The sequence below is a fragment of the Desmodus rotundus genome, chromosome 6, assembly GCF_022682495.2.
Source record: "Desmodus rotundus isolate HL8 chromosome 6, HLdesRot8A.1, whole genome shotgun sequence".
Classification (NCBI taxonomy): Eukaryota; Metazoa; Chordata; class Mammalia; order Chiroptera; family Phyllostomidae; genus Desmodus; species Desmodus rotundus.
The window spans coordinates 82,283,486-82,310,319 of record NC_071392.1 but is presented as its reverse complement, the minus strand read 5'-3'; the positions used below and the strand labels follow the sequence as shown (position 1 = coordinate 82,310,319).

Below are 26,834 nucleotides of genomic sequence, written 5' to 3'. Positions count from 1 at the left end.
CATAAGCTTCAAGGTCAATGTTCTTTATCTTTCAATACTTCAAAAATACTATTCTGTTGTCTCTTTTGCACCCTGTGCTGCTGATAATAAAACAGGACCTATCCAAATTAAACTGATACCAATCTCATTATATATGACTGATTCTTTCTTCCTTACAGATTCATTGAGGTATTATTGATATGCAATAACTAAATGTTTGAAGTGTATGTTTTGACAAACTTTGGCACATTCATGCACCAGTAAAATCACCACTGTCAAGACCATGAACATAAGCAATGGAAATATGGATAAATGTTTAACAACCAGTTGTCCAGGGGAAATAAAGGTGCCCCGGTGTGTGGTGTTTGTCAATTTCTGCAGTGTAACTGCTCTCGCCGGGTGACCTCATGTCACCCAGGGTGGGGTGAGGAGGGATGCACAGTCAGTTCTTGCAGGCTGGCATGTGCCAGCTCCAGTACACCCCTGGAAACATGATCTTTCCCCGCTGAGTTGCTCAACACCTCCGCTGAAAATCAACTGACCATATACAGGGTCCAGCAGAAGTAAGGCTTGCTTGAGTGTGGTCGGTTGTAATAATTTATAGTTTTAATTTGAACATTTCACCTAAAATGTCACATGGTGTGCTTGAGTGTGATATTGTTATGTTACAGAATTCCCTGCTTATGATTTTGTAATAAAAGATTTTGTACTAAAAGGGGCTGTTATTTGTGCCGGCCCCTGTATGTGTATGTGTGTGTGTGCTTGTCTATTTTGGCTCTCTGTTTGGTTCCATTGATCTGTGTGACTATCTTTATGCCAACACAGCAGGGTCTCGATCACTGTAGTTGTATAATATTTCTTGAGATTAGTTACTGTAAGTGCTCAAAAATTTATCCTCCTTTTTCAAAGTTGTTTTAGTTATTTTGGGTCATTTGCACTTTCCTGTACATTTTGAAATCAGCTTTTCAATTTCTATTGAAATTTTCATTGGGATTGCATTTGAATCTATAGAGAATTAATAACATCTATATTGAGTCCCTGGTCAAAGCACATGGTATATCTCTTGTACATATTTTGTTAAATTTATATCTAAATATTTAATATTGTTTTTTATTTCTACTTTTCAATATTGCTTTAAAGGATTCAATTCTAACTGTATGTTGCTAGCATGTAGATTAAGTATAGAGTTGGTTATTTCTTCTTTGCCCTATGAGTTATTTACACATATGCTTCTTAGTTTCAAAGTATTTGATAATTTTATCAGATTTATTTTTGCTATTAATATCAATTTAATTCCAGTTTTAATCAGCCTACTTTGCATAATTAGAATATTTTGAATGAATTGAGATTTACTTTATGTCTTATAAAACGGCTTATTAAACATTTAATGTACACTTGAAAAATAGTGTTCTATTTTGGCCAAGTGTTCTATAACTGTCAACTAGGTCAAAATGAATGGTATTGTTTAAATCTCCTATGATCTATAGATTTTCTGTTTACTTTTTATCTCAGTTATTGAGATGGAAGTTTAAAAACCTTTGACTATAATTGTGGATGATTGTCTTTCCCTTTCCCAAGTGAATTGAACTTGGTTTATGCTTTGTGTATCTTTAGGGTTCTGTTGTTAAGTACGTAGATGTTTAGAATTCATTCCTTTTTTATTATAAAACATACTTCTTTATCCCCGGTGATGCTTTTTGTGCTGAAACCTTCGTTGATATTAAAATAATTACTCCAGCTTTCTTCTGATTACCATGAGCCTAGTATATCTTTTTCTAGCCGCTTAATTTTTTTAATCTTTGACTTTAAACATGCGTGTGTGTTTATTTAAAATGGGCTTCTTATATAATATATAGTGGGGTTTTGCTTTTTGTACATTCTGACATCCTCTGCCTTTTCATTGGATTGTTTCGACTACATAGACTGTGATTGTTGATATTACTGAGTTTAAATCTCCCATCTTGGTATTTGTTTCCTATTTCCTCACTTACTCATTTTCTTCCTTTTAAAAAAATATATTTTATTGATTATGCTATTACAGTTGTTTCATTTTCCCCCCTTTATTCCCCTCCACCCTGCACACCCCCTCCCACCTGCACTTCTCCCCCACCCCCCACTTCAGTTCATGTCCATGGTTCATACATATAAGTGCTCTGGCTTCTACTTTTCCTATGTTATTCTTACCCTCCCCCTGTCTATTTTCCACCTACCATTTATGCTACTTATTCTCTGTACATTTTCCCCCTCCCTCCCCCTCCCATTCCCCCGCTGATAACCCTCCATGTGATCTCCATTTCTGTGATTATGTTGCTGTTCTAGTTGTTTGCTTAGTTCATTTGTTGTTTTTGTTTTTGTTTTAGGTTAGGTTGTTAATAACTGTGAGTTTGTTGTCATTTTACTGTTCATAATTTTTATCTTAATCTGCCCTTCCATTCTACATGATAGTTTTGCTGGATAGAATAATCTTGGATATAGGTCCTTGCCTTTCATGACTTTGAATACTTCTTTCCAGCCCCTTCTTGCCTGCAAGGTCTCTTTTGAGAAATCAGCTGACAGTCTTATGGGCACTCCTTTTCTCTTGCTGCTTTTAAGATTCTCTCCTTATCTTTAATCTTGGGTAATGTAATTGTGATGTGCCTTGGTGTGTTCCTCCTTGGGTCCAACTTTTTTGGGACTCTCTGAGCTTCCTGGTCTTCATGGAAGTCTATTTCCCTTGACAGACTGGGAAAGTTCTCCTTCATTATGTTTTCAAATAAGTTTTCAATTTCTTGGTCTTCCTCTTCTCCTTCTGGAACCCCTATGATTTGGATGTTGGAATGTTTAAAGATGTCCTGGAGGTTCCTAAGCCTCTCCTCATTTTTCTGAATTCTCGTTTCCTCATTCTGTTCTGGTTGAATGTTTATTTCTTCCTTCTGGTCCAAATTGTTGATTTGAGTCCCAGTTTCCTTCCCATCACTGTTGGTTCCCTGTACATTTTCCTTTATTTCACTTTGCACAGCCTTCACTTCGTCCTCTATTTTGCAACCATACTCAACCATTTCTGTGAGCATCCAGATTATCAGTGTTTTGAACCGTGCATCTGATAGGTTAGCTACCTCTTTGTCGCTTAGTTGTATTTTTTCTGGAGCTTTGATCTGTTCTTTCATTTGGGCCTTTTTTTTTTTTTTTTTTTTTTTGGAATAGGTGCCCCTGTTATGTAGTAATGGGCAGAGCCTTAGGTGTTCACCAGGGCAGGGCAACCCATGTGGCTACGTTGTGACACTGTCTGTGGGGGAGGGGTCAGAGAGAGGACACTTCCACTTGCTCAGCTCTTAGACAGTTTTCAGTCACTCCCTCTGCTACCTACAAGCGAAGTGGGTCCTTCTGGTGCTGATTCCCAGGTGGGTGGGCTTGTGCACATTCTAGGACCCTGTGGGTCTCTCCAATGAACTCTCCTGGAAGACTGGAAGTTTCTCCCGCTGCCGCCTCAACCCCCACAGGGGTTTTCAGTCAGAGGCTTTGATGCTTTATTTCCCCATGCTGGAACCCTGGGTTGCATGGTCTGTCTTGCTCCCCAGTTGTTCCTACTGGTTTATCTGCATGTGAATGTGGGACCCAGCCCTCCAGCCGCCGTCTTGTTACGAGTCCTCTCTGCCCAGCTGCTGGTCTCTGCCCCTCCTACTGGTCTGGATGAATGTTTCTTCTTTAACTCCTTGGTTGTCTGACTTCCATACAGTTCGATTTTCTGTCAGTTCTGGTTGTTTTTGTTTTTAAGTTTGTTGTTGTCCTTTTGGTTGTGCTAGGAGGCACAGTGTGTCTCTATTGCCCCACTTATTCATTTTCCTTCTGCTTTTCTTTTCCTGCCTTCTCTTGGATTGATTGTCTCTTATTATTTCATTTTGTCTCATTTTTTGGCTTGTAATGCTATACTCTGGAAGCATTAACATTTTCTCTCCATATTTGATATTCTGAAATTTCTCTATAATGTATCTAGGTACAGGTTTCCTAGGTATGGGCAATCTATGCCCTTTCAGTATCTCTGTTTTTCCCCCTTCAAATATTACCTCTTTTCCTTTTTTCTTCTTTCTTTTTATTATGTTAGTATTGTAAATTCTAATTGTATCCTGTACATCTCTTAGCTTTTTTTCATATTTAATTTTTTCTTGTCCTTCTTTACATTGGAGATTTTCTTATCCTGATCTTTTAATCTGATATTTTTTTCCTTATTTATATCCATTTCAGTTTTATCTCATATATTGTATTGTTTCTTATTTTTCCTAATTATTATTCAATGCTTTTTTAAAAAAAATTCTCTTGTTCTTGTTTTTCATTGCTACTATCTTTTCTTATATCCTTTGGAATATTAATTAGCTAATTTGAAAGTTCTTGGTCCTCTGTTCTGTTTACTTTGGGATCTCTAGTGGAGATATCCCATAAGATATCTCCATGAGAGGTAAATACCTTGTTATTTTGAGCTGTGCGCTCATTTTCTCCTGGGGATACTGGCTTTCCTGTCTGGCAGACCTAGAGTGAAATACCAGACTCCAAATCTAGTCAGCTCCAGCGAGGTCAGGAGTGAGTATGTGGACTCTCAGGTAGAGAGCCCCAGGCACCAGAAAACCTAACTGCCTGCTCGCCCTTCAACACAGCTCCACTCTTCAGATCTTCAGCTGTCACCTGGGTGGGGACAGCCATTGGAAAGAGGCACTGTACTCATCAGAGGCTATTCCCAGCCTTTGGAGTTTGGAATGGGAGCACAAAGGTTGCACTTCCACATACATCAAACAGGAATAATCAGATCACAATTGAAAAATAGAGTCTTTTAAAATCAAAGGCCCACTTGAACTTACCTCCCAAGTGGCACACAGATTTGTCTTGTGGTATAACCATTTGCCATTCTCATCTCTAGGATAGATTTTATCTCCAGGCTTAAAACAACAACAACAAAAACAAGTGTAATTCATTGTATTTATATCTGGGAATTGAAATCATGGAATCTGAATGGTCATTATGCAAATATACTTCAGCCCTGGGAAAGCAATTCAAGTTTAATTATTTATATGTTTATATAATTATATAATAAATTATATATATTTTCTTACCTTTGTGGGATGGTCCAGAGATTCTTTTATTTTTCCAAAATATGTGACACAGTAATCTCCTTATCCTACCCTGGCATTAATTTTCCCTTTACTTATTGACAGAGTATTGTTCTTAAGTCACAAACTTCTCTCCCAGTGGCAAAATCACTCATAAGAAAAGAGCAGAGGGTGAGAATGAGGACTTTCAGACTCAGTGTGGTCACAGCCCATCCAGCCCTGACACAGGCGCGGACACAGCATGGTGCGTGACTTTCCGGTTCCGGGTAACTTGCTCACTGGCCCTTTTCCTTCCACTTTCGGGCCCTCCAGGGGTTCGGTGTCTCTTTTTCCTACCTCACACATTATCTGAGGGTCAAATTTCCTTCTCTGGTTTTTGGGTGATCCTTCCCCAAATAAGACTAACTCTGGTGTGGAACGTGGTCTCTCAGAGTTCTTTCTTGGCTGTTTCTAAAAATGGGACACATTCTTTATGGGCTTGGAAAAGGAATAGAGAAAAATCAAAGATGATTCCTAGGCTCCTGGGGAGGATGGTGGTAATCATTTCCCCAAGTTAGCTTAGGAATCAAGAGTTTTGTTTTGGATATTTTCAGTTTGAAATGACCGCACCTAGTTCAAGTGGTTATTTGAGGAGGCCATTAAACAGAGAAGTCTCAGAAAGAGGCCCAGAAAGAGGTCATGGCTGCAGACGAAATTTGCTCACCCTCGGCATGTAAAACCATATTCAGTCTACGCAACTATGTGAGATCACTTATAGAGAGAGTGTGGCTCAGTAAGACAAGAATATTGAGAATAGAGGTCCTGGCCTTACAACGTTTGGAGGTTGGCAGGGAAGAAGCTGTCAAAGAATCATGATAGGGTAATATTCTAGAAGCCACAAAAAGAACATGTGTACAGGGGACAGTGGTCGATTGTGTTGAAAGAGGTCAAATAATATGAGGATAATGTGTCTATTGTATATGGTTGGCAGAATGGAAGTCTTTTTTTAAAAAAAGATTTATTTATTTATTCTTAGAAAGGGGGAGAGAGAAAGAGAGGGAGAGAAACATTAATGTGTGGTTGCCTCTTGAGCACCCCCTGTTGGGGACCTGGCCCCCAACCCAGGCACGTGCCCTGAACTGGCAACCCTTTGGTTCACAGGTAGGCACTTAATCCACTGAGCCACACCAGCCAGAGCCCCCATTCTGACGGATTTTAAACCTGAGTTAGCTACTTCATTGCCTGGTGCCTCAACTTTCTCTTGTGTGAAATGAAGATATTCTATATATTGGGATATATATATATATATATATCTACATGAACATTTCATAATATCTTTTATTATCTATGAAATGTCAGGCACTGTGTCAGTAATTTCACATGTATAATTTTAATGACTCTTCACAACACTCAGCAAGTAGGTTATTATTGTCTCCAATTTACTGACAATGAACCTGAAGTTCAGAAATGTCGAAGTGACCGTGCTGGTAAGCAATAAAGCTGAAAGTCAGTCCCTCTTCTGTGTGACTCCAAAGCCCATACTCTTTCTAATGCACTGTGCTTAGGGGATGTGTTACAAAATCAGGTTATACCTTGACCAAGTCATCTGGCTCACATGCGACAGAGCTGGGAGTCAAACCAGACAGCCTGGCTTGAGAGCTCTGCTTCATACCTCTGCGCTTGCTAAGCAACCTCCAATGAGTGCGGTGGGAATCTGTTATTTTGTTTTCTACCATCCTTATGCCATCTTCTACAGAGGAGCTCATTCCACACTGTTTGTGTGGGCTGACCCAGCTCCACTCTCGGCCATACACGTCAATCAGTCACCTATGCCCTCACACAAAGATCAGTGAGCGATAGGTACAATAAACACATGACCCAAGCAAGGCCAACCAGTATTTCTCTGTGAGGTTTAATGTGTAGTCTTCCATTTCCTGAATTCTTAAGTTGTATTGAAAACGTAGGCTTGCCATGTCACTGGGCATTTTACCATCACGTGGAAAGGGATTTTTGAGAATGAAGCCAACCAGAACACAGGGGTAGAGAAAGACCCAGAGTGTAGATACATCGTTTAAACTTCTGGATCCAGTTGTGCCTGAACTAGATATCCCTTGGGCTTCTTAGTTCCCCTTTTTGCTAACGCCAGTTTAAGTTGGACTTCTGCCATTTATAACAAGAGTCCTGACTTACTCAAAGGTGTTGGGGAATGGCAAGTAATGGACCAAAAATGTGGAATTAGCTAGGTCCATATGGGAATGGGGATGTGAGGATTTTCCCACGTCCAGCTGAGAATTGGCTATTCTTTCTATGCAATAGCCTATCACCTTGTTACACTGTTGTTTTGTTGTGTCTTGAGAGTCTGACAACAGGCCTACTAAGATTGAAGCTTTAGGGGACTTAGTAGAAAAACCTTGGGTGTTAAAGTTTGTTGGCCATTTTTGCAGTCTTCAGTAAGGTCCTAGAGAAAGATGTGTGTGTTTATTGCTCCTTGGCTTGTAAGACAAGAGGTAAGATTGTATTTTGCTAAAACAGCTACTTTCTGCTTCTGGGTGCCATCAAAATGTCAGAAGTTGAGCTCTAAAGTCCAAGGTCAGTGTCAGCCAAGACAGGAAGGGGGGAATCCTAGAGGGAAATAAAATTGGATTTTGGGAGAATTCCATCCATATATCTGTGAAAGCAGGATCTCGGCCCACGGATGCCCTAACTGACAAAGGAGCACCGTCCAATGAGGAGCAGACTGGGTGCAAGGAACACGTCAGCGGTGCCTCCCTGTTTTGTATTATTTCAAGCCAGATGGGCGCTAGGAAGCTGAAGACTGAGCAGATGAGCAGAACAAGCATGTTCTTTACTAAGACGCAGAAACCATGGGCTGAGGATTAGATACAAGAAATTGACCCTGTAAGTTTCTAGTTTTAATTACTCTTTTATGGAGCTGACTGAATGTGAATTTACTGAAAGCCTAACAGAATTTTAAGGGATATTGTCTTGTCCGTGAAATCCCAACCCGACCAATGAAAGCCTTGGATTACCAAGGCCATTGTGAAGCCTGAAAACCCGTATGTATCTCCATGAAGGAGAACGCGAAAGGAGACTCTTTCCCAGAGTTCATCTTGCCCAGGACCACAGAGGACAGTCACCAAGGAAAGTGCTCCCAGAGGGCAGAGCAGGGGCAGCCAGGTTGGTTGCATAAAGGAATCCTGGCTGCTGCAATGGGAGAGAGGCCTTGTTCTTCCTGACCAGCAGGGTCTGGTTTGCCTCGTGCACAAGTGACGAGTTTCGTGTTCAATCTCTCCTTCCCTCGGTGAAAATTTAAGGCAGTTACTTCTCTTCGGCAGTGTATATGGGACGTGCGGTTGGTGGTTAAGTGAACACTGAGTCCACAGATTGAGGAAGTTCAAGGAAGAAGTGCAACTGAATGAGAACAATAGCTAGCACCCTGATCTTGTCGCTAACTCCAAAAACCTGACCCCTCTTTGGGTTATTTCCCTTTGGAGAGTGAACACGTTTTCAGCTGTACATACCGTGTTATTCTGCATTATGTCATGCAGCGACATTTTCATGACTATGTGAGTGGCAAGAAGGGTGTGTCTGGATGCCGGACAACTAAAACGTGGACTGCTCTTTGGGGCATATGTGATGGTTTTCTGTGGAGCGTTTAAACTACAGGTGTAAAGACATGACTGCATTATGAATGAAGAAACATGGGATCCAAGCCTGAGTCTGTCACACGTGATCCTTTTGGCCACTTGTTGGGCCAGGTCAGTGCTGTCTGATCTAAGGTAACAAAACAATGGACATTCTATGGAGCTAGCGAACAAACTAGCTCATGGTCGCCAAAGAGCAGAGGGCAAAGCTCTAGCTGTCTGAACTCACCTGAAAAGCCATGGGTAATTCAATGATGTAAAGATCGACATAGTCCAGCTGGAGGAACTGGAGTGTCCTCTCCAGGTAGGGGCGCACGTTCTCCGGGTCATGAGCCGTACACCAAAGCTGAAAGGGTCAAAAGGGTTAGTTAACTAATATGCATGCTGTATTTAAAAAAAATAATAATTCAGCCCATTACTCCTTACAAAACCTCCCTACACATTTCATTCATTCATTTTATGCTGAAGTTTTGTCTGACTATGAGATAAACTGATATTACTCTTGAGGCCCATATTATAACTTTATCAGAATATGGTGCCAGAATATATATCCATATGTTCATTGCAGCATTATTTATAATGGCCAAGATATGGAAACAACCTAAGTGCCCATCAGTGAATGGATATAGCATTCACTGATCCATCTGATAACGGGTTAATACCCAGAATTTATAAAGAATTTATAGAATTCGACAACAAAAAACCAAATGATCCAATTCAAAAATGGGCAGAAGATCTGAATAGACATTTCTCCCAAGAGGACATACAGATGGCCAATAGACAGATGAAAAGATGCTCAACCTCACTAAGATCAGAGAAATGCAAATTAAAACCACAATGAGGTATCACCTCACACCTGTCAGAGTGGCCGTCATCAGTAAATCAACAAACAAGTGCCGGGAGGATGTGGAGAAAAGGGAGCCCTTGTGCACTGTTGGTGGGAATGCAGGCTGGTACAACCACTGTGGAAAGCAGTATGGAGATACCTCAAAAAATTAAAAGTGGAACTGCTGCCCTAGCTGGTGTGGCTCAAGTGGGGTGAGTGCTGACCTACAAACCAAAGGGTCGCCGGTTGGTTTCCCAGTCAGGGCACACGCATGGGTTGTGGGCCAGGTCCCCAGTAGGGGATGCGTGAGAAGCAACCACATATTGTTGTTTCTCTCCCTCTCTTTCTTCTTTCCCCTCTCTCTAAAAATCAATAAATAAAATCTTAAAAAAAATAAGTGAGTGGATAAAGAAGTGGTGTATATGTACAATGAAATATGACTCAGCCTTAAAAAAATGCAATCTTGCCATCTGCAGCAGCATGAATGGGCCTGCAGGGCATTGTGCTGAGTGACATAAAGCAGACTGGAGAAAGACAAATGCCATGTGATTCCACTTATATGTGGAATATAGAAAACAAAATAAAATAAAGTCATAGATGCAGAGAACATTTTGACTGTTGCCAGATTGGGGGGGGGGGGTGAAAAAGGTGAAGAGTTTATCAGTGGGGAAGCAGAAGGGGGATAAGGGAAAGGGTACAGGGAATAAGTGTCATAAATGGTAGGTACAAAATAGACAGGGGGAGGTTAAGAATAGAATAGGAAATAGGGAAACCAAAGAACTTACATGTACGACCCATGGACAGGAACTAGGTGTGGGGGGGATGGGGGTGGGAGGGGCTGTGCAGGATGGAGGGGAATAAAGGGGGGGAAATGGGACAACTGTAATAGCATAATCAGTAAAATATATTTTGAAAAATGTACAAATTGGTAGTTACAGAATAGTCATGGGGGTGTAAAGTACCTCGTAGGAAATATAGTCAGTAATATTGTAATAACTACGTGTGGTGTCAGACGGTTACTAGATTTAATCACTTCATAAATTTCATAAATGTTTCATCACTGGGTTGTACACCTAAAACCAGTGTAATGTGGCACATCAACTACACTTGAAAGATAAAAATTATTTAGAAAAAAGAATATAGGACCAGAGACTTAAAGTTCCCCCAGAACCACAGAGGGTCTAATTTGGAGACAAAGTCTTCCTCTGCTCAGTGCTAATTTCCTACCCGACTCTCAGCCCTTGAACTTCTCCTCACTGTGTAACGAGGGAGCGTGTATCTGAACCGGGGTGCTGACCTGGGCGGGTGCTTCCTTTGCACGTCCCTCTGGTAAAAGATGTGCTGTGTTTGAGCAAGAAATAGAGTTGTGTGAGTCACTTCACTGGATGCTTCCACGTGACAGGCAGTACAGAAGCTGCTGAAATTTTATATTATGGCCGAGATTTAGATTCTCGCTCACTGCTCCTTTGTTCTCATTTCCTACTCGGACCCCAGGGAAATCCTGCCAGTCCCTGCTGAGAACTTACTGGATGTCTGGCTGAACTGATAATGTCACCAAATGGCGGGCGAGGGGACCCCAGCCTTACGCCACCAGAAGGCCAGTAATTCAAGAGCCCTGCATGAATGAAAACGGGGAGATGTCGGTCACAGGGCACAGACTCCAGCTACGAGAGAAGCAAATCCGGGGGCTCTAATGGCAGCATAATGATTGTATCAACAATGCTGGATTATCTACTTTAAAGTTGCTGAGAGAGTGGGTCTCCAGCGTTCTCACTACGAACAAGGAATGGTAATTGTGTGAGGGGTAGCGGTGTTAGCTGACACTGTGGTGGTGATCATTTTGCGATATGTAACTGTCAGGTCAACATGTTGAACACCTTAAATTTGCATAATGTCACATGTCAATTATACTTCAATGAGTGTGGAAAAAATAAAGTCAACAAAATAAACTTAGCTTGACAAAAAAAGGAAAAAAAATCTCTCAATCTTAAAGTGTTGGGTGATGAAAGATTAAGGTTTGGATTGTCAAGTGGAGACTGTGTACCCTTGAAGTCAGGAAAACCTGGGTTGCTGAGGGGAACCCAGAGTCTCGGGATAAATTAGCACATCTTCCTGAAGCATCAGATTCGCTGAAGAGGAAGCTTCAGGTGGAGAGAGTAGTGGGAAAATGGGTTTGGCTGTTACTGTGGGCCCGAGGTGTTATTGCTGCCAACCCATTGCGGTGAAAATTCTGTTTCATGTATTTTAATTATTTTTATTCAACAAACCCATATAGTTCCAGCTTTGTAACAGGTACTGTGTAAGTATTTTGTAAACATTAACTCATAGTGACTTTATGAAATAGTTGATTTAATTCGGTTTAATTTTTTCAACATGATAGATGATGCAACGGCTTTACTGTTCTCCAAAGAGATAAGAAGGAAACTTTCAGGGTCTGTTTTTCTGGTTATTTAAAACCTCATTCTTACATGAAACAATCAAGAATAAATCGTGGAGACAATGCAAACGTTAAAAAAATTTTTAAGATAAGTCAAAGTTTTCAAAAATTTCTCCGGCTGTGGGCAGGCTGCTTTGGTGTAGGTCCTCAGGCTTTGAAGTCAAGTTTACTCATGTACAGAAACGGGGAATGAGCACCTATTTAAGGTTTAATGTTTTACTTTAATGAGAGACTGTGTAATAATAAGATCTTTAGGAACCAGAATTGTAAAGCTTTGATAAAGTGAAAAGCTCCAGGCTGATATTTTGGGACAGTGGCTCTGCGTGGTCCTTGGACCATAACCCAAATGTGGCTGGTGATTTGGGGAATCGCAAACCCCGGGAGAACTTGGAAGGAGCCCGAGTGGGGAGCTGGAAGGAGGGGAGGTCTGGGAGGTGGGCAAAATCAGAAGCCATGTCTTTTCCTCTTTAGAAGCCTCAGGAGAATTGTGTTATATTCCTGCAAAGCTGCCTGTAAATATACACCCCATCTTCCCACTGGCTTTCATTTTAGCCACGATGCTTCATCTTTCTGACTGCTCTTCAATGTATAGGGATTTCTAACACTGGAGGCTTAAATTGCTCACAAGGTAGTGGTCTAAAAAATGTGGTATGTCCATACAAGAGATTATTATCTGGCCACTAAAAGAAATGATATCCTGATAGATGTTATAACTTAGATGGACCTAGAAACATTATATGGCGTGAAAGAAGCTAGACACAAAAGGCCACATATTGTATGACTCCGTCTGTATGAAATGTTCAAAATAGGAAAGCCATGGAGAGAGAAAGTAGGTCTGTGGTTGCCAGTGTTGGGGGCGGGGTGGAGAGAGATCAATGGGAAGTGACTGCTAGCGGGCATGGGGTTTGGTTTTTACTTTTGGAGCGATGAAAATATTCTGAAATTAGGTAGTGGTTATGGTCTTGCAACTTCTGTGAATTTACTAAAAACCACTGACTTAAAATGGTACACTTTATGGTATGGGAGTTATAGCTCAATAAAGAAATTAGTGATCTGTGAACAAATAGGTAAACATGAAAGAAAAAGCTTCCCCTTTAAGGAAAGCCTTGGCAAATGCTTCTGTAATATGAACCTTCTCTTCCTTCCCCTCCACTCCCCACGTTTCTGATTTGTGGATTTGGTTCTTTGCATAGGTTTTAAATCCTTGGCAATGTATGAAGAAGGAGCTTTGCCTTAAGCCCGCTTCAAGGGGCTTATGAGTCCCTAAGTTCCTGGCATGAGTAAGGAAGAAGGCAGTTGCAAATTCACTCCTCTTGCGGAGTCCAACATTCTGTGGCAGAGAGAAGGGACGTCAGGCTCACCATTAATACCAGGTGATGGAGGGAGGAGGGAAGCTCTCACCTTTCCGCAGTAGAAAAGGTCCTCTCTCTGCACCTTTCCTTCTGCTATCTTCTCTCTGATGGCCTCCCCTACCTCGCGCTCGTTCTGGTAGACATAGGCCCCGTCGATGTGCCGGTACCCCACGTCGATGGCTGTCTTCACCGATGTCACACAGAGCCCCTTAGGGGTCTGAAATGACAAGGGGGTTGGGGTTTAGGAGAAAAGAGATGGGTCTTTCCTTCAGTTTAATCGTTATTAACCAGGACCCTTTGCTGTACGCGGTTCCAGAGTGAACATGACAAATTACCAATCCCATGCTGTTGTGATTGGAAATGGAGCCCGGAGGCTGGAGAAACTGGCCTCCCGGGGAGCATACTACCCTCGGTGGGAGACTCCGTCCATCCCAGGACTGCCCCCAATGTTTTTCACCAGGGACAGCAGATTTCATGGTATCCGGGCTGTAGGAGGGCACACGTTCATGGACGATTGCTCAGTTAAAAACCAAAGGCTTGGCTGAATAAACTGAGATATATATATCCACAGAATGGAATACTACCCAGTAATGAAAAAGGAATGAACTATTGATACGCACAGAAACATGGATGAATATCAAATAATCATATTGAAGGAAAGAAGGCAGACCAAAAGGAATAGATGCTTTATGATTCCATTTATATAAAATGCTAGAGAATGAAAACTATAGCAACAGACACAGATCAGTGATTGCCTGGGGTGGGGGTTGTGGACGTGGGATCACAAAGGAGCACGAGGAAGTGTGGCGGTGATGGATATATATATATAAGCATCTTTATCCATTTATCTGTTGATAAGACACTTAGGTTTTTTCCCATATCGTGGCTATTGTAAATGATGCTGCAATTAACATAATGGTGCGTATATCTTTTCAAATGAGTGTTTTCATATTTTTTTGATAAATATCCAAAAGAGGAGTTGCTGGATCATATGGTAGTTGTATTCTTAATTTTTTCAGGAACCTCCCTACTGTTTTCATAGCGGTTGCACCAATTTACAATCCCTCGAACAGCGAGTGTACAAGCATTCCCTCTTCATCCATTCTCTTCAATACTGTCTTTTGGGTAAAAGCCATTCTAACAGTCATGAGGCGGTATCGCATGGTGATTCGGGTTTGCCTTTCCCTAATAATTAGTGATGAGAGACGTTGTTTCGTATGCCTACTGGCCATCTTTATATTTTCCTTGGGAAAATGTCTGTTCAGGTATCTGCCAATTTTTAATCAGGATTTTTGGTTTCTCTTTTTGGTAGAGTTGGGTGAGTTACATATATGAATATTAACCCTTTATTGAACATGTCATTTGCAAATATCTTCTCCCATTTACTTGGTTGTCTTTTTGTTATTGATGGTTTCCTTTGCTGTGCAGAAGCTCTTTAAATTAGTCTGTTTTGTTTATTTTTGCTTTTGTTTCCTTGCCTTTGGAGTCAAATTCACAAAAATACCACCAAGACCAATGTTCAGAAGCATAGTGTCTATGTTTTCTTTTATGTATTTCATTGTTTCAGGTCTTACCCTCAACTCTTTAGTCCACTTTGAGTTAATTTTTGCTTATGGTGTAAGATAGTGGTCTAGTTTCACTCTTTTGCTTATAGCTCCCCAGTTTTCCCAACACCATTTATTGAAGAGGCTTTTCTTTCTCCATTGTATGTTCTTGGCTCTTTTGTTGTACATTAGTTACCCATGTATGGGTGGGTTTATTTCTCAGCTCTCAGTTCTGATCCTTTGTTCTATTCATATGTTTTTCTGCCAATACCATACTGTTTTGTTCACTATAGCTTTGTAGGATAGTTTAAAATCAGTAAGTGTGATACCGCTGGCTTTGTTCTTTTTTTCCTCAGAATTGCGTTGGCTATACAGGGTCTTTTGTTGTTCCATACAAATTTTAGGATTTTCTGTTATATTTCTGTGAAAAACACCATTAGTATTTTGATAGGGATTGCATTGAATCACTAGATGGCTTTGAGTGACTTGGGCATTTTAATGCTGTTAATTCTTCCTATCCATGAGCACAGTATATGCTTCTATTTATTTGTATTTTCTTCAGTGCCTTATAATTTTCCAAGTACAGGTTTTCTACCTACTTGGTTAAATTTATTCCTAGGCATTTTATTTTTATTTTTCTGAGGCAATTGGAAATGGGATTCTTTTTTTGTTTCCCTTTCTGATAGTTCATTATTAGTGTATGAAAATGCCACTGAAATTTTGGATTATTTATTTTGTATTCTGCTACTTTGGTGAGTTCATTTATCACCGGTAGCAGTTTTGGGTGGATTCTTTAGGGTTCTTTATATTCAGTATCATGTCATCTGCAAATAATGACAGCTTGGCAGGCAGGATCCACAGGGAATCAAGAAGGGTGGGAAAGTGGATGTCAGCCCGCAGGCTGATGCTGTGTGTGTGCTGGGGAAGAATTGCCAGTCGGGATAGTGGGTAAAAAGGCCCTCGCCCCAGAGGCACCCAGCTCAGTCTCTTCCAGTGCGTCTCTGACAGCCCCTGAGTCTAAACAAACCTCCTAGAGAGCCTTATAAGAAAACCTGCGGCAGGCCCAGGCTGCCTGCAGCTAGCTAATTTTTTCACAAGGCAGGAGCTTGGCAGGGCTGGGCCACAGGGAGTCAAGAGGATGGGGCTAGTGTAGCTCTTCAGGCTGATGCCTTATGGAGGGGAGTGCAGAGAATATGGCTGTCCCTCTAGCCCTCTGCCTGAAGCCACACAACCCAATCTCTCCCAGTATGACTCCAGTTTGCTCTGTTGCCCTCCCTCCCTTGGAGCCCAGGGAGAATACTTGTGAATGCAGTATTGTGTGTGGGTGCTTTGGGAGGGTGCTTGGGTTTCTAGCAGCCTCAGGGCTATCCTGGCAGATGGATTCCCCACTGATTTTTATAGACAGATGGTATATGGGCTTCTCTTCCCGGCTGGTGTTCCTGGCTTGGAGCCTGGAGTGGAGTTGAGTCCTTACCTCCTCAGGGGGGTCCTTTGCAGCTGAGATATCCCTCTGCATTCCCAACCACACCACATGCCAGCGCAGGGCTAGCCATTTTCACATCTGCATCCTTCCTGCTGGTCTCCACGTGGTGCTTCTGTGCGTCCTTAGTTATCGGAGTTCTATTCGGCTAGTCTTCCGTTGGTTATTCAGACTGATGGTACTACAATTTAGTTGTAATTCCAGTTTGGTTCTGGGAAGAGGTGAGTGTGATTTCCACCTACTCTGCTGCCATCTTGGATCTCCAATAGTATTCTATAATCATTTGTATTTCTGTGGTATCTGTAATAACTTTTTCTCATTCATCTCTGATTTTATTTGACTCATCTCTTTTTTTCCTCAGTGACTCTAGCTAAAGTTTTATCATTTTTTAAATCTTTTCAAAGAACCAGTAGGAAACTTATTTTCTGTTGTCTTTTTATTCTCTATTTCTTTTTATTTCTGCTTGTATTTTTATTATTTTCATCCTTCTAATAACTTTGGGCTGCATTAGTTCTTTGCCTAGTTCCTTAAGGTGCAGTGTTGATTGTTTATTTCAGGTTTCTCTTGTTTCTTGAGGTAGGGCCTGTGTTGTGACGTTCTCTTTCAGCATCACTTTTGCTGCAGCCCAAAGATTTTGGTATGCTTTATTTTTATTTCCGTTTGTCTCTATGCATCATTTGATTTTTTTTTCTTTGAGTTCTTCATTGACCCACTAGTTGTTGATGGCCCATTGTTTGATCTCCACATATTTGTAATTATCCAGCTTTCTTCTTGTAGTTGACTTGCAGTTTATATTAGTGTGGTTGGAAGAAAACGCTGATATCATTTAAATTTTCTTAAATTTATTGAGACTTTTTTTGTGGCCCAATATATTGTCTACCCTTGAGAATGTTCCTTGTGCAATGGAAGAGAGTGTGTATTCTGTCACTTTGGGGTAGAAAGCTCTGTAAATGTCTGTTTAATGGGGTAAATGGGCTAAAAATCTCTGCAAATTGTAAGTCCATCTGACCTAATGCTGATTTAAGGCTGATTTTTTTTTTTTGGTTTACTCTCTGTCTAGATGATGAATCCATTGGTGTAACTGGGGTGCTACAGTCTCCTACTATTATTTATTGTGTTATTATTCATTTCTCCTTTTGGGTCCGTTCGTAAGTGCTTTATATATTTTGGTGCTCCTAGGTTGGGTGCATGCATGTTAATAAATGTATGTATTCTTGATGGATTGCCCCTTTATTATTACAAAATATCCATTTTTGTCTCTTGTTATTTTTTTGTCATGAAATCTATTTTGTCTGATATCAGTATGGCTGTGCCCAGTTTTTTCCGGATCCTATTTGCTTAGTGAATTAGCTTTCGCTTCTCCCTTTGAGCCTATGTTTGTCTTTGGAGCTAAGATTTGTCTCTATGGTCTTGTTTTCTGATCTGTTCACCTGCGCTGTGCCTTTTGATTAGTAAATTCAGTCTATCTCCATGTAGGGTGATTACTGATATATGAGGACTGACTGGTAACGGCCACTGTGTGTTTTGTTTTCTGATTGCTCTGTATCTCCATTGTTTCTTTCCCTTGTTCTTCTGTCTGCTGTTTTAGTTTGGTGGTTTTCTACGATGTTTATCTCTGTTTCCTCTCATTTTATGTTTTGTATCTCAGCTCTGGATTTTTGTTTTTGTAGTTACTGTGAAGTTTGTATATATTGTCTCATAGATAAAACAGTCTTTTTTCTTCTGATAACCTGCCATCTTTACTTACATACACAAGTTACATCCTTTTACTCCTCCCCTTTTATGTGTTTGTTTCCACAAATCATCCCTTTTGTAATGTGTGTTCATTATCAGATTGTGGTTGTTATATTTTTAATGTTTTTTCCCCTTTAACCTTTATGCTATAATTGTTTAACACCCTATTCTTAAACAGAGTCACAATTTTCTTCTCCTTGTCACCTTACTCACAGTGTTGTGTATTTTTGTCTTTTTGTTTCAGGTAGAAGTATTCTTTTCAACATTTCGTATAATACAGACCTTGTAGTAAATTCCCTCAGCTTTTGTTTGTCTGGGAAATCCTTTATTTCTCCTTCATATCTAAAAGATGACTTTGTTGTATATATTACTCTTGGATAGTGATTTCTATCTCTCAATATTTTGAATCTAGCATTCCATTCTCTCCTGGGCTGTGGGGTTCCTGCTGAGAAATCTAATGATATTCTGATGGGGTTTCTTTGGTAGGTTGCTGTCTTTATTTTCTGACTACCTATTGACTTCTGACAGTTGTAACATAATGTGTCTTGGAAAAGGTCTTTTGACTTGAGATAATTAGGTGCTCTGTTAGCTTCTTATACTTGAATGTCCAGTGCCTGCCTTAGGTTTTGGAAGCTCTCATCAATTATTCCTTGGAATACCCTCTCTGTTCCCCTCTCCCTTTCTTCTCCTTCTGGGATACCCATTATCCTTATGTAGCCCTTTCTAATAGAGTCAGATAGTTCTTGTAGAGTTCTACACTTTAAAAAAAATCTAGATTTTCTCTCTTCTTCCATATGAATCATTTCTGGATTTCTATCTTCAACCTCACTAACCCTCCCTTCCATATGGTCTGCTCTGTTGGGCACCATTTTGATTTTAATAGTTCAGCAGGGTGGTCATTAGAGGTCTTTGCTTTGTTTTTCAGTAGATGGTACTCTAGTACAAACTTTCGTCTTCTCTTACCTATGCTACTTGCCTCTCTGGGTAGGGGTTGTTACTGTGGTCATGGGAGTTGCCTCTTGTGTGACAAGGTGGTGATGGTTCCCACTGATTTTGGGTCACTGGGTCTCAGTGGTGTGAGGATGGGGTGGGTGAGGGGAGAGCTGGGTTTGTGAGCCCACTGTGCTGCTACCTGGTTCCCTTCCCCGCTGGTGCCATTGCACAATAGTTGGGAGGCCAGAGACCGGTCTTTGCTTCTGCTTTCAGGCTGCACTGCAGTAGGGAGGAGGGAGCAGGTCCTCAGGTGCCAATGCTGTTTCTCTCTCTCTCTGGCCTTCTACTGGGCCATAGTGTGGGCCTGCACCCTGACTCCTGCACCACAACCCCAGGAACTGGAGCCATAGGCCAGCCATGGCGGCTATGGAACTACATCTTCAGGCACCAACCCTGTGTTCTCCCTCATCTGCCTCCCCTACATGTTCTGATACAACCTCCTTCAGATGTACCAGTGTGTGGATCTCTCAAGCTTGCTAGTGTGTTGAACAGAGGATCCTTTGTTGCATTATAGATGTCTGATTAGGCATAGATTTAAGGGGAGATACACAGGGGTCTATACCCTCTGTCATCATGCTCTCTGGTGGCATTTTAAATATGTAAGAGTATGTCTCAACATACAGGTGGCTAATAGGCACATGAAAGGATGCTCAACGTCACTAGTCATTAGGGAAATGCAATTAAAACCACCGTAAGATATAACCCTGCACCGGCCAGAATGGCTATCATCAATCAAACAACAAACAACAAGTGTTGGTAAAGACATGGAGAAAAGGGAACCCTTGTGAGTGTTGGTGGGAATGCAAGTTGTGCACCCTCCTAAGTATGGAGGGGAAAGTACGGAGGCTCCTAGAAATATTGAAAATAGAATTACCTATGACCCAGCAATTTCATTTCTGAGTATTGGGCTGAAGAAACCCAAAGCATTAATTCAAAAAGATAAATGTATTCCTATGTTCATTGCAGCATTGTTTACAATAGTCACAACATAGAATCAACATGTATCCATCCAAAGACAACTGGATAAAGAGGATGTGTGACATATATACAATGGAGTATTACTGAGCAATAAAAAAAGAATGAAATCTTACAACTTGTGACAGTATGGATAGACCAAGGGAGTGTTATGCTTAGTCTCTGGTCCCTTTAGGAAGAGATTGTGAGACTACCCTCTTCTGCAACAGAAATTCTTTCACTGATCCGACCCTACTCATGCCCCTGTGGAACCCTTTTCCAACACGGACTTCCTTGCTCATCTCTGCATTAGCCACTTTGAGCAGAATCCTGCTAAGTCAGTTTAGCAACACCCACTGCCCCATCCTCCATGTCTGATGACCTTCGATATCCAACCAGGTTGCTTCCTCATCCTCCACCAGCCCCGGCGATGTCTGGTTATCCAGTTCTGTCTTCAGCAAGAATCCTGTTAGGTTGGTTTCCTGTTAGGTTGGAATCCTCCCTTACCCCTGATGTTTGCTCTTAGTAATTTTCTATCCACTGACCCCCATTCTGCTCCTTGGCTGTAGATCCCACTTGCCTTTGCTGTGTTCAGAGTTGAGCCCCATCTCTGCTACTGCAAAATTCCGTCACAATAGTCCCTATGTCCATCGAAGCAGTCCCTCTCCTTGAATAAAGTCTTCCTTGCCATTCTTTAACAGGTGTCACTGAATAATTTTTTCTTTAGCACCCTGTCCCCAGTACAAAAAAAAAAACACTTGACATAAAAACAAGACTTTGCCTTCTCCAAGTGAAACAATGTCCCCTGGATTGAGAGGAAGAGAGAGATTAAATAGACACTGAGGAGAAAGGAGGAATTTTTAAAGGATGGCATTGTTCTGCCCTGGTTGGTGTGGCTCAGTGGATTGAGTGCCAGCCTGCGAACCAAAAGGTCACTAGTTCGATTTCTAGTCAAGGCACATGCCTGGGTTGCAGGCCAGGTTCCCATTTGGGGGTGTGTGAGAGGCAATCCATCAATGTTTCTATCCCTCTCTTTCTCCCTCCCTTCCCCTTTCTCTAAAAATAAATAAATAAAATCTTAAAGGATGGCATAGTTCCGAGAAGGGGTTCTGAGCCTTGTGCCCTCTGCCTCCTCCAGCCCAGGAGCAGAATGCACTGGACGAAACGGGCTCCTTTGGTGTTCATTATGGGCTTGGACTTCACCTCACCTTTGCCCCATATGCAAAGCCGTTGGCTCACTCTCCAGGTTGTAAAAACTATTTACAATTACAGAAATCTCAACCAGGGTCATCCAGGAAGAAATACTGGATCAATTATGACCCCAATCCACCTTCCTAGGCCACTTCCTCTCCACACTTGATGACTAGATTGTTTTCATTGTTGCTTTCATCTTCTAACAAGTGTTCTCTCTCTCAGAGAGCTTCAGCTTTGCCTTGTTCTGTGGCTGTAAGTGTGTTTGTTTTTGCTGCCACAGTCATCCACTTACAGGTCTTAAATGCCTTGTTTCTAGCCCATTGTTTTGATTCCTGTATCATGTACAAAAGTGCCTCACGTGTAGTAGGCACGCAGTATTTTTTGAACTGAATTATTGGCCATTTTGCTAAATGGTTGCCACTGATCCTGGATTGTGTCATTTGCACACCCAGTAATGTTCTTGAGTTTCACCTGAAGTTTTTGATTAATATTAGCTGCTAACTCTATGAGCTGATATTCGTACAAAGTGAATTAATTTCTATCAAAGCAAAAGCAAACAAGCAAAAAGGAACAAGACTTAAGACTCTCACCGATGGGACTTACCCAGATGGAGCTACAGGGAGAGAGCGAGAAGTAAGGGAGATGTGTTGGGAGGCTACTCTAGACTGTTTCATCCTGCATGACAGCACTCTGGGAAGCTTTCATAGAGAAAGGCTACGTAGATCATTGGCGCACTTGACGTTTTCATTAGTGGTCATCAGGTGAGGTAATACACAGAGTGCTTAGTGCTACTAATGTTGGTTCATCTCACATTCCCTGAATTCACAGGCATGAAGCACCTTTCTGAGAAAGTTGGGCATATTGAGAGAGGAAAAAATAGGCTTTGCAAGTCAGGAAAACCTGGGTTGGTCAGCCTCACATGGCTCCATAAAACTTTTTTGAGCTGCTTCTCCAGAGTTCCTATCTCCATATGTTCCCGTGGAACCTTGACCAGGCAGAAGTTGGAGGAGACGGTGTTAGTCTTCCTTATTTTAGCCTCCCATCTCCGCTCCAACCCCATCCCCCACTGAAGACAAGCCTAAAATCTTCACCCAGTGCCCTACTGCTAACTCCTGTATCACAACTGAAAAGGGTTCCAGGAAAAATATTGGCTGGATTCACTATGCACACAAAACACGAATGAGTTCTGGTTAAAGAGTTACCTGAACTTGGCATTCACCTTGTATCTCTTGTGGGGTGAAAGGTTTTGAAGAGACTCTCGGGCATGTGAAGTGGAGAAGACTAAATCTGGGCATCAGCCTCCACCTCCAGGAATAAGACTGATTCTGAGGTTGAATCTAATCAGTACTTTTATTTCAGGGTGACCAACTTGGGGACAGGTGGTCCTAAGCCTCTGCCTCATCAGCCCTGGGTAGATGATAAAGCAGTTTTCAGTTGTTTGGCTGGGAGCAGAAAGCCACGAGTCTGCTCTATCTGAGATGCTCCATTCTCTCTACTCCATCAGTCCCCTGTATCCCAGCTCTGCCTCTTCCTCTACCCCAGAACTACTGGATGCAAATTGTGTATTTTTCTTCACATTAGAGTTTCTGATTTTGTGAGAAATACCGTTAATTCCATACATTATTTTACAACTGATAATGTTTCTGATCACAAACGTGGTTTGGGCACACATGATCACTCCCAGCAGAGTTCCTCTCACGTCGAATTCTTTGATTGGTGTATGGCGTATCTTGTGAAGTCAGTTACAGCTCTTTTTGGGAAATGGCACATGACTGCTTTGGAATGTCTCCAACCCAAAGCATTTTATACCCTAGGATACATATTCCAGGGCCTATGTTCCTACATACATCCTCATACAGAAATGCACACAGAAAGTAACAGTGAGAAATATGCAGCTCCATTAATATAAGATATATTCATAACAGGCAGTATAGCACAGGGATTCCAGCATAAGATCTCAACCCAAACTACATTGGTTAAAATCCCTGCTCTGTTCCTTAACATTATAAGTTTGGGGCAATTTATTTAACCTCTGCTTTTTCATCTATAAAATTTTGTTCAATGGCATTTCTTTCCAAATATTGTGAGAATTAAATTAGAAAATGCATGTAATGTGAAGGGTTCCTGGCACATGGTTAAGAGTCCCCCCCAATTTAGCTATTATTATTGTATCCATTTGCATCTCTGTGCCCTCTGATGCTCACAGATGCACACATCCACTTTCAGAAACTCATTCGCTAAGTGGACAAGCATTAGCTGAACACCTATTACCTACTAGACACTATGCTGGGAATAGAGAGCTAAACAAGACAAAGTCTCTTTCCTAATGAGTTTCACAGTCTTGTGGGGAAGATTGCAGAGAAACAATGATTACAATACAGCATGATAAGTGCTACAATAGAGTCGAGCACAAGAAGCTATGTGAACACGCAGGAGGGGCAAGTTGTGGCTGGGACATGGTCTTCTAGGGAGAGAGATCCTTGAGCTGTGTCTTGAAGGTTTAGTAGAAGTTAGTCAAGTGAACAAATGAGGAGAAAGGGGGTTTCAGGCAGAAGGCAGCATGTTCAAAGGCATGGAGATGGGGATGATGTTCGGAGAACTTTGGTTGTTATGTTTTCCACATAGGGAGAGGTTGGAAGACTGGTGGTAGGTACTGCCAACAGGTGGGTCTTGACTGAGCCATAAAGGCCCAACGTGCAAGCTAAGGGGTGTGGACTCTACACTGTAACTGGTAGGGAGCCATTGAAATGATAAAACAGCAGGGTGCCGTGATCAGATTGGGGCCTGAGGAAGCTCCTGAGAGCCCCACTTTGGATAATTCACTGGAAGGGAACAAAATTGGAAGGATAGCCCAAAGATAAATTAAGAGCCTAAACTGAGGCAGCGACAATGGATAAAGAGCAGGCTGTGAAATGAGGAGATGTTTATGAAATAAATTCAACAGTGATTAGCAACCATTAGCATGTAATGCAGAGGAGTGAGGAAGAGGGCAGAATGAGGAAATACATTTAGATTTCTAGCTTGCATAGCTGGCAGTGGTGCTATTTGCTAGGAGGAGGAGTATTTTGGGGGGATGGAGAGATGATGAGTATATTTTGCCATGTTGACTTAGAGGGGCCTGTGGAGGATGGAGAGTGCCTATTTGATTGTACAGCAGAATTATCCAAGGAACATGTTAAATGCAGATTCTTAGGCTCTACCCCTAGAGATCAGATTCTGTAGACCTGAGGTGAGGCCTGAGGATCTGTATTTTTCAAAAATGTCCCAGGTGGTTCTGTTGTAGCCAGTGCACAGTTGTACAGGGAGATATAACAACAGAATAGGAAATACAGATTTAGGAGTCTCCGCATTTATGTGCTTGCAGCCGAGATTATGAGTGAGGGCATACAGAGTTGATGGGCAAAGTAAGAAAAGGGAGGGGCCGGTGACCGGACTCTTAGAATTGTTCCAACAGTGACTTTCCTTGGCGTTACCAAAACAATGGCGATTGACATGGAATGTGGGATTGCGGTACAAGTGTTATATGTTCTCGGTATCTGTAGTTCAGTTTCTTTCCTCTCTCCTCCATTCTCCATTCTGCCCCAGAATTATCTTTCAAAAACACTGATCTGCTGATGCCATCCCTCTGTTCCTAAACTTTAAATAATTCCTCCTTTTCTAGAATCCAGTCTCAACTTGCATTTCCAGATCCAGCTGCCATTACCTCCACCACTAATTCCATGTGTCAGCCACTGTGGACTTGGCCTTTCCCGGGCATATCATATATCTCATGCCTCTATACTTCCCCTTCTGCCTAAAATGCCCGGCCTCAGCTCTGCGTCTCCGCCTGACAAACTCGTCCATAGCTGTACAGAGTTCATTCATTCATGATCATTCAAATTTTAGTAGCATCTCTACACATACCACTGTTTATTTTGGTAATCAGCATCAAGTGTTGAATTACGATAAGAACAGCAGAAAGAGTTAAGTAGAAACTTTATCATGTTTTAATGGAAACCCACTTCACTCTCCGTGGTCAAATGTAACTATTCCCTGACCCAGCGATTCCACATTTGGGAATATATATGCAGAAACCCAAAACACTAGTTCAAAAGGATATATGCACCCCTCTGTTCATTGTAGCATTATTTACAACAGCCAAGATATGGAAGCAACCCAAGTGCTCCTCAATAGGAGTGGGTAAAAAAGCTGTGGTACATTTCCACAACGGACTATCACTGCGCCATCAAAAAGAATAAAATCTTACCATTTGCTGCAGCATGGACCTAGAGCAGCAGTTTTCAACTGGTGTGTCACAAGAATTTTTAAAACATGCAACACCTATTTTGTCAGGGGCACTGACTTCTTTTCCCTTAGACTGTCAAATAAAAATAATGACCAGAGCCAACACAACGATAGCTGTCCAATGTGAATGAATCGAAATTATACCTATTTTTTTCTTAGATTGGCAAAAAATATATTTTTGGGTGTGTGCAGAATTTTAGTAATTAGTTTATATGTCCCATGAGATGAAAAAGGTTGAAAATTGCTTCTCTAGAGGGTATTTATGCTAAGTGAACTAAGTCAGACAGAGAAAGGCCAATACCATACGATTTCACTTATATATAAACTCTAAAGAACAAAATAAACACGCAAACGAAACAGAAGGAGGCTCCTAGACACAGAGAACAAACGGAGGGTCGACAGCTGGGAAGGGGGTGGGCTGCTGGGTGAGAAAAAATGAAGGGATTATGAAATACAAATTGGTGTTTTCCAAGAGATGCTGTTTGTATATCCAGGACGGCATTTACTCTCATCTTCATTTTTTCAGTAGTTAGTTATTAGAAGGTGTGTCTCTTCTATTCAATTTTTAATCCCTAGGTAGCAGAGACTATTCTCTTCATATTTGAAGCTTCTGGATCTTAGTGCTTCATGGATGGTAGGTTTTCACTATGCTTGTTAGACTGAACTAAAAATCCTCAACTATGAGCTTAAAAAAATCACAGGCCATAAACTCTGTAATTTCATGTGCTGGAGATCAATCAAATAATAAGCATCCAGCTGAATTTTAGTAAAGGAAGCAGAAAGGTCCCCTCCTCTAATCCAAAATCATTTTAAATCACAAACTGATTTAGTTTAATATTCGCCTCAATGCTCATTCAGCCAAACATTAGCCCTTGGAGGTTGCTTTCATTGTTACAAAAAAGGAAATCAATGAGATCCACTCAAAATGAATTGCAGATTATGCTTTAGGAAAGTTTCTTATAAGAAAAAGCTAATAGAAAGACAGATACACTTACCAGCTTAGGATTGGAGTAGGTACCAAGCCCGATGATAGGAATGCTGTTTCCATCACTTAGAGGTATGCGGTGATCGGCCGCACTGAGGTACATCTGGCAGACAGCCTAGGACTTCAGATTTCTAGGAGTGATTCTAAACCCTTTTGGAACAAGTGTCCTAGGGCCTGTTTAATCAAAGAAACAGGGGTCAGAGGGAGGAGCAGTGGGAGGGAAGACAGATTGACAGATCTATTTCTCAACCTGTTTTCTTCCATGTTGTCCTGGAAATCCTAACTGAGATTGTCCTTTGAACTTTATCAGAGATGTATAAATAAATCATTGAGAGTTTATGCTTACTCTTCTTCAGAGAAAAGGTGGGAAA

General features: G+C 41.4%; 1 protein-coding gene across 1 annotated transcript in view; it reads right to left on the bottom strand.

The window, feature by feature from the left end:
• Positions 1-26,626, bottom strand: part of AKR1D1 (aldo-keto reductase family 1 member D1) — a 42,299-nt gene extending 15,673 nt beyond the window's left edge. Inside the window, exons 1-4 of the mRNA XM_024555150.3 lie at positions 26,474-26,626; positions 13,345-13,512; positions 8,910-9,026; positions 4,809-4,886 (exon numbers count right to left, since the gene is read on the bottom strand). Of these exons, the coding sequence (XP_024410918.2) occupies positions 4,809-4,886; positions 8,910-9,026; positions 13,345-13,512; positions 26,474-26,566 (456 nt within the window). The 5' untranslated portion in view covers positions 26,567-26,626. The remainder of the gene's footprint in view (positions 1-4,808; positions 4,887-8,909; positions 9,027-13,344; positions 13,513-26,473) is intronic.
• Between the last annotated feature and the right edge of the window lie 208 nt (positions 26,627-26,834).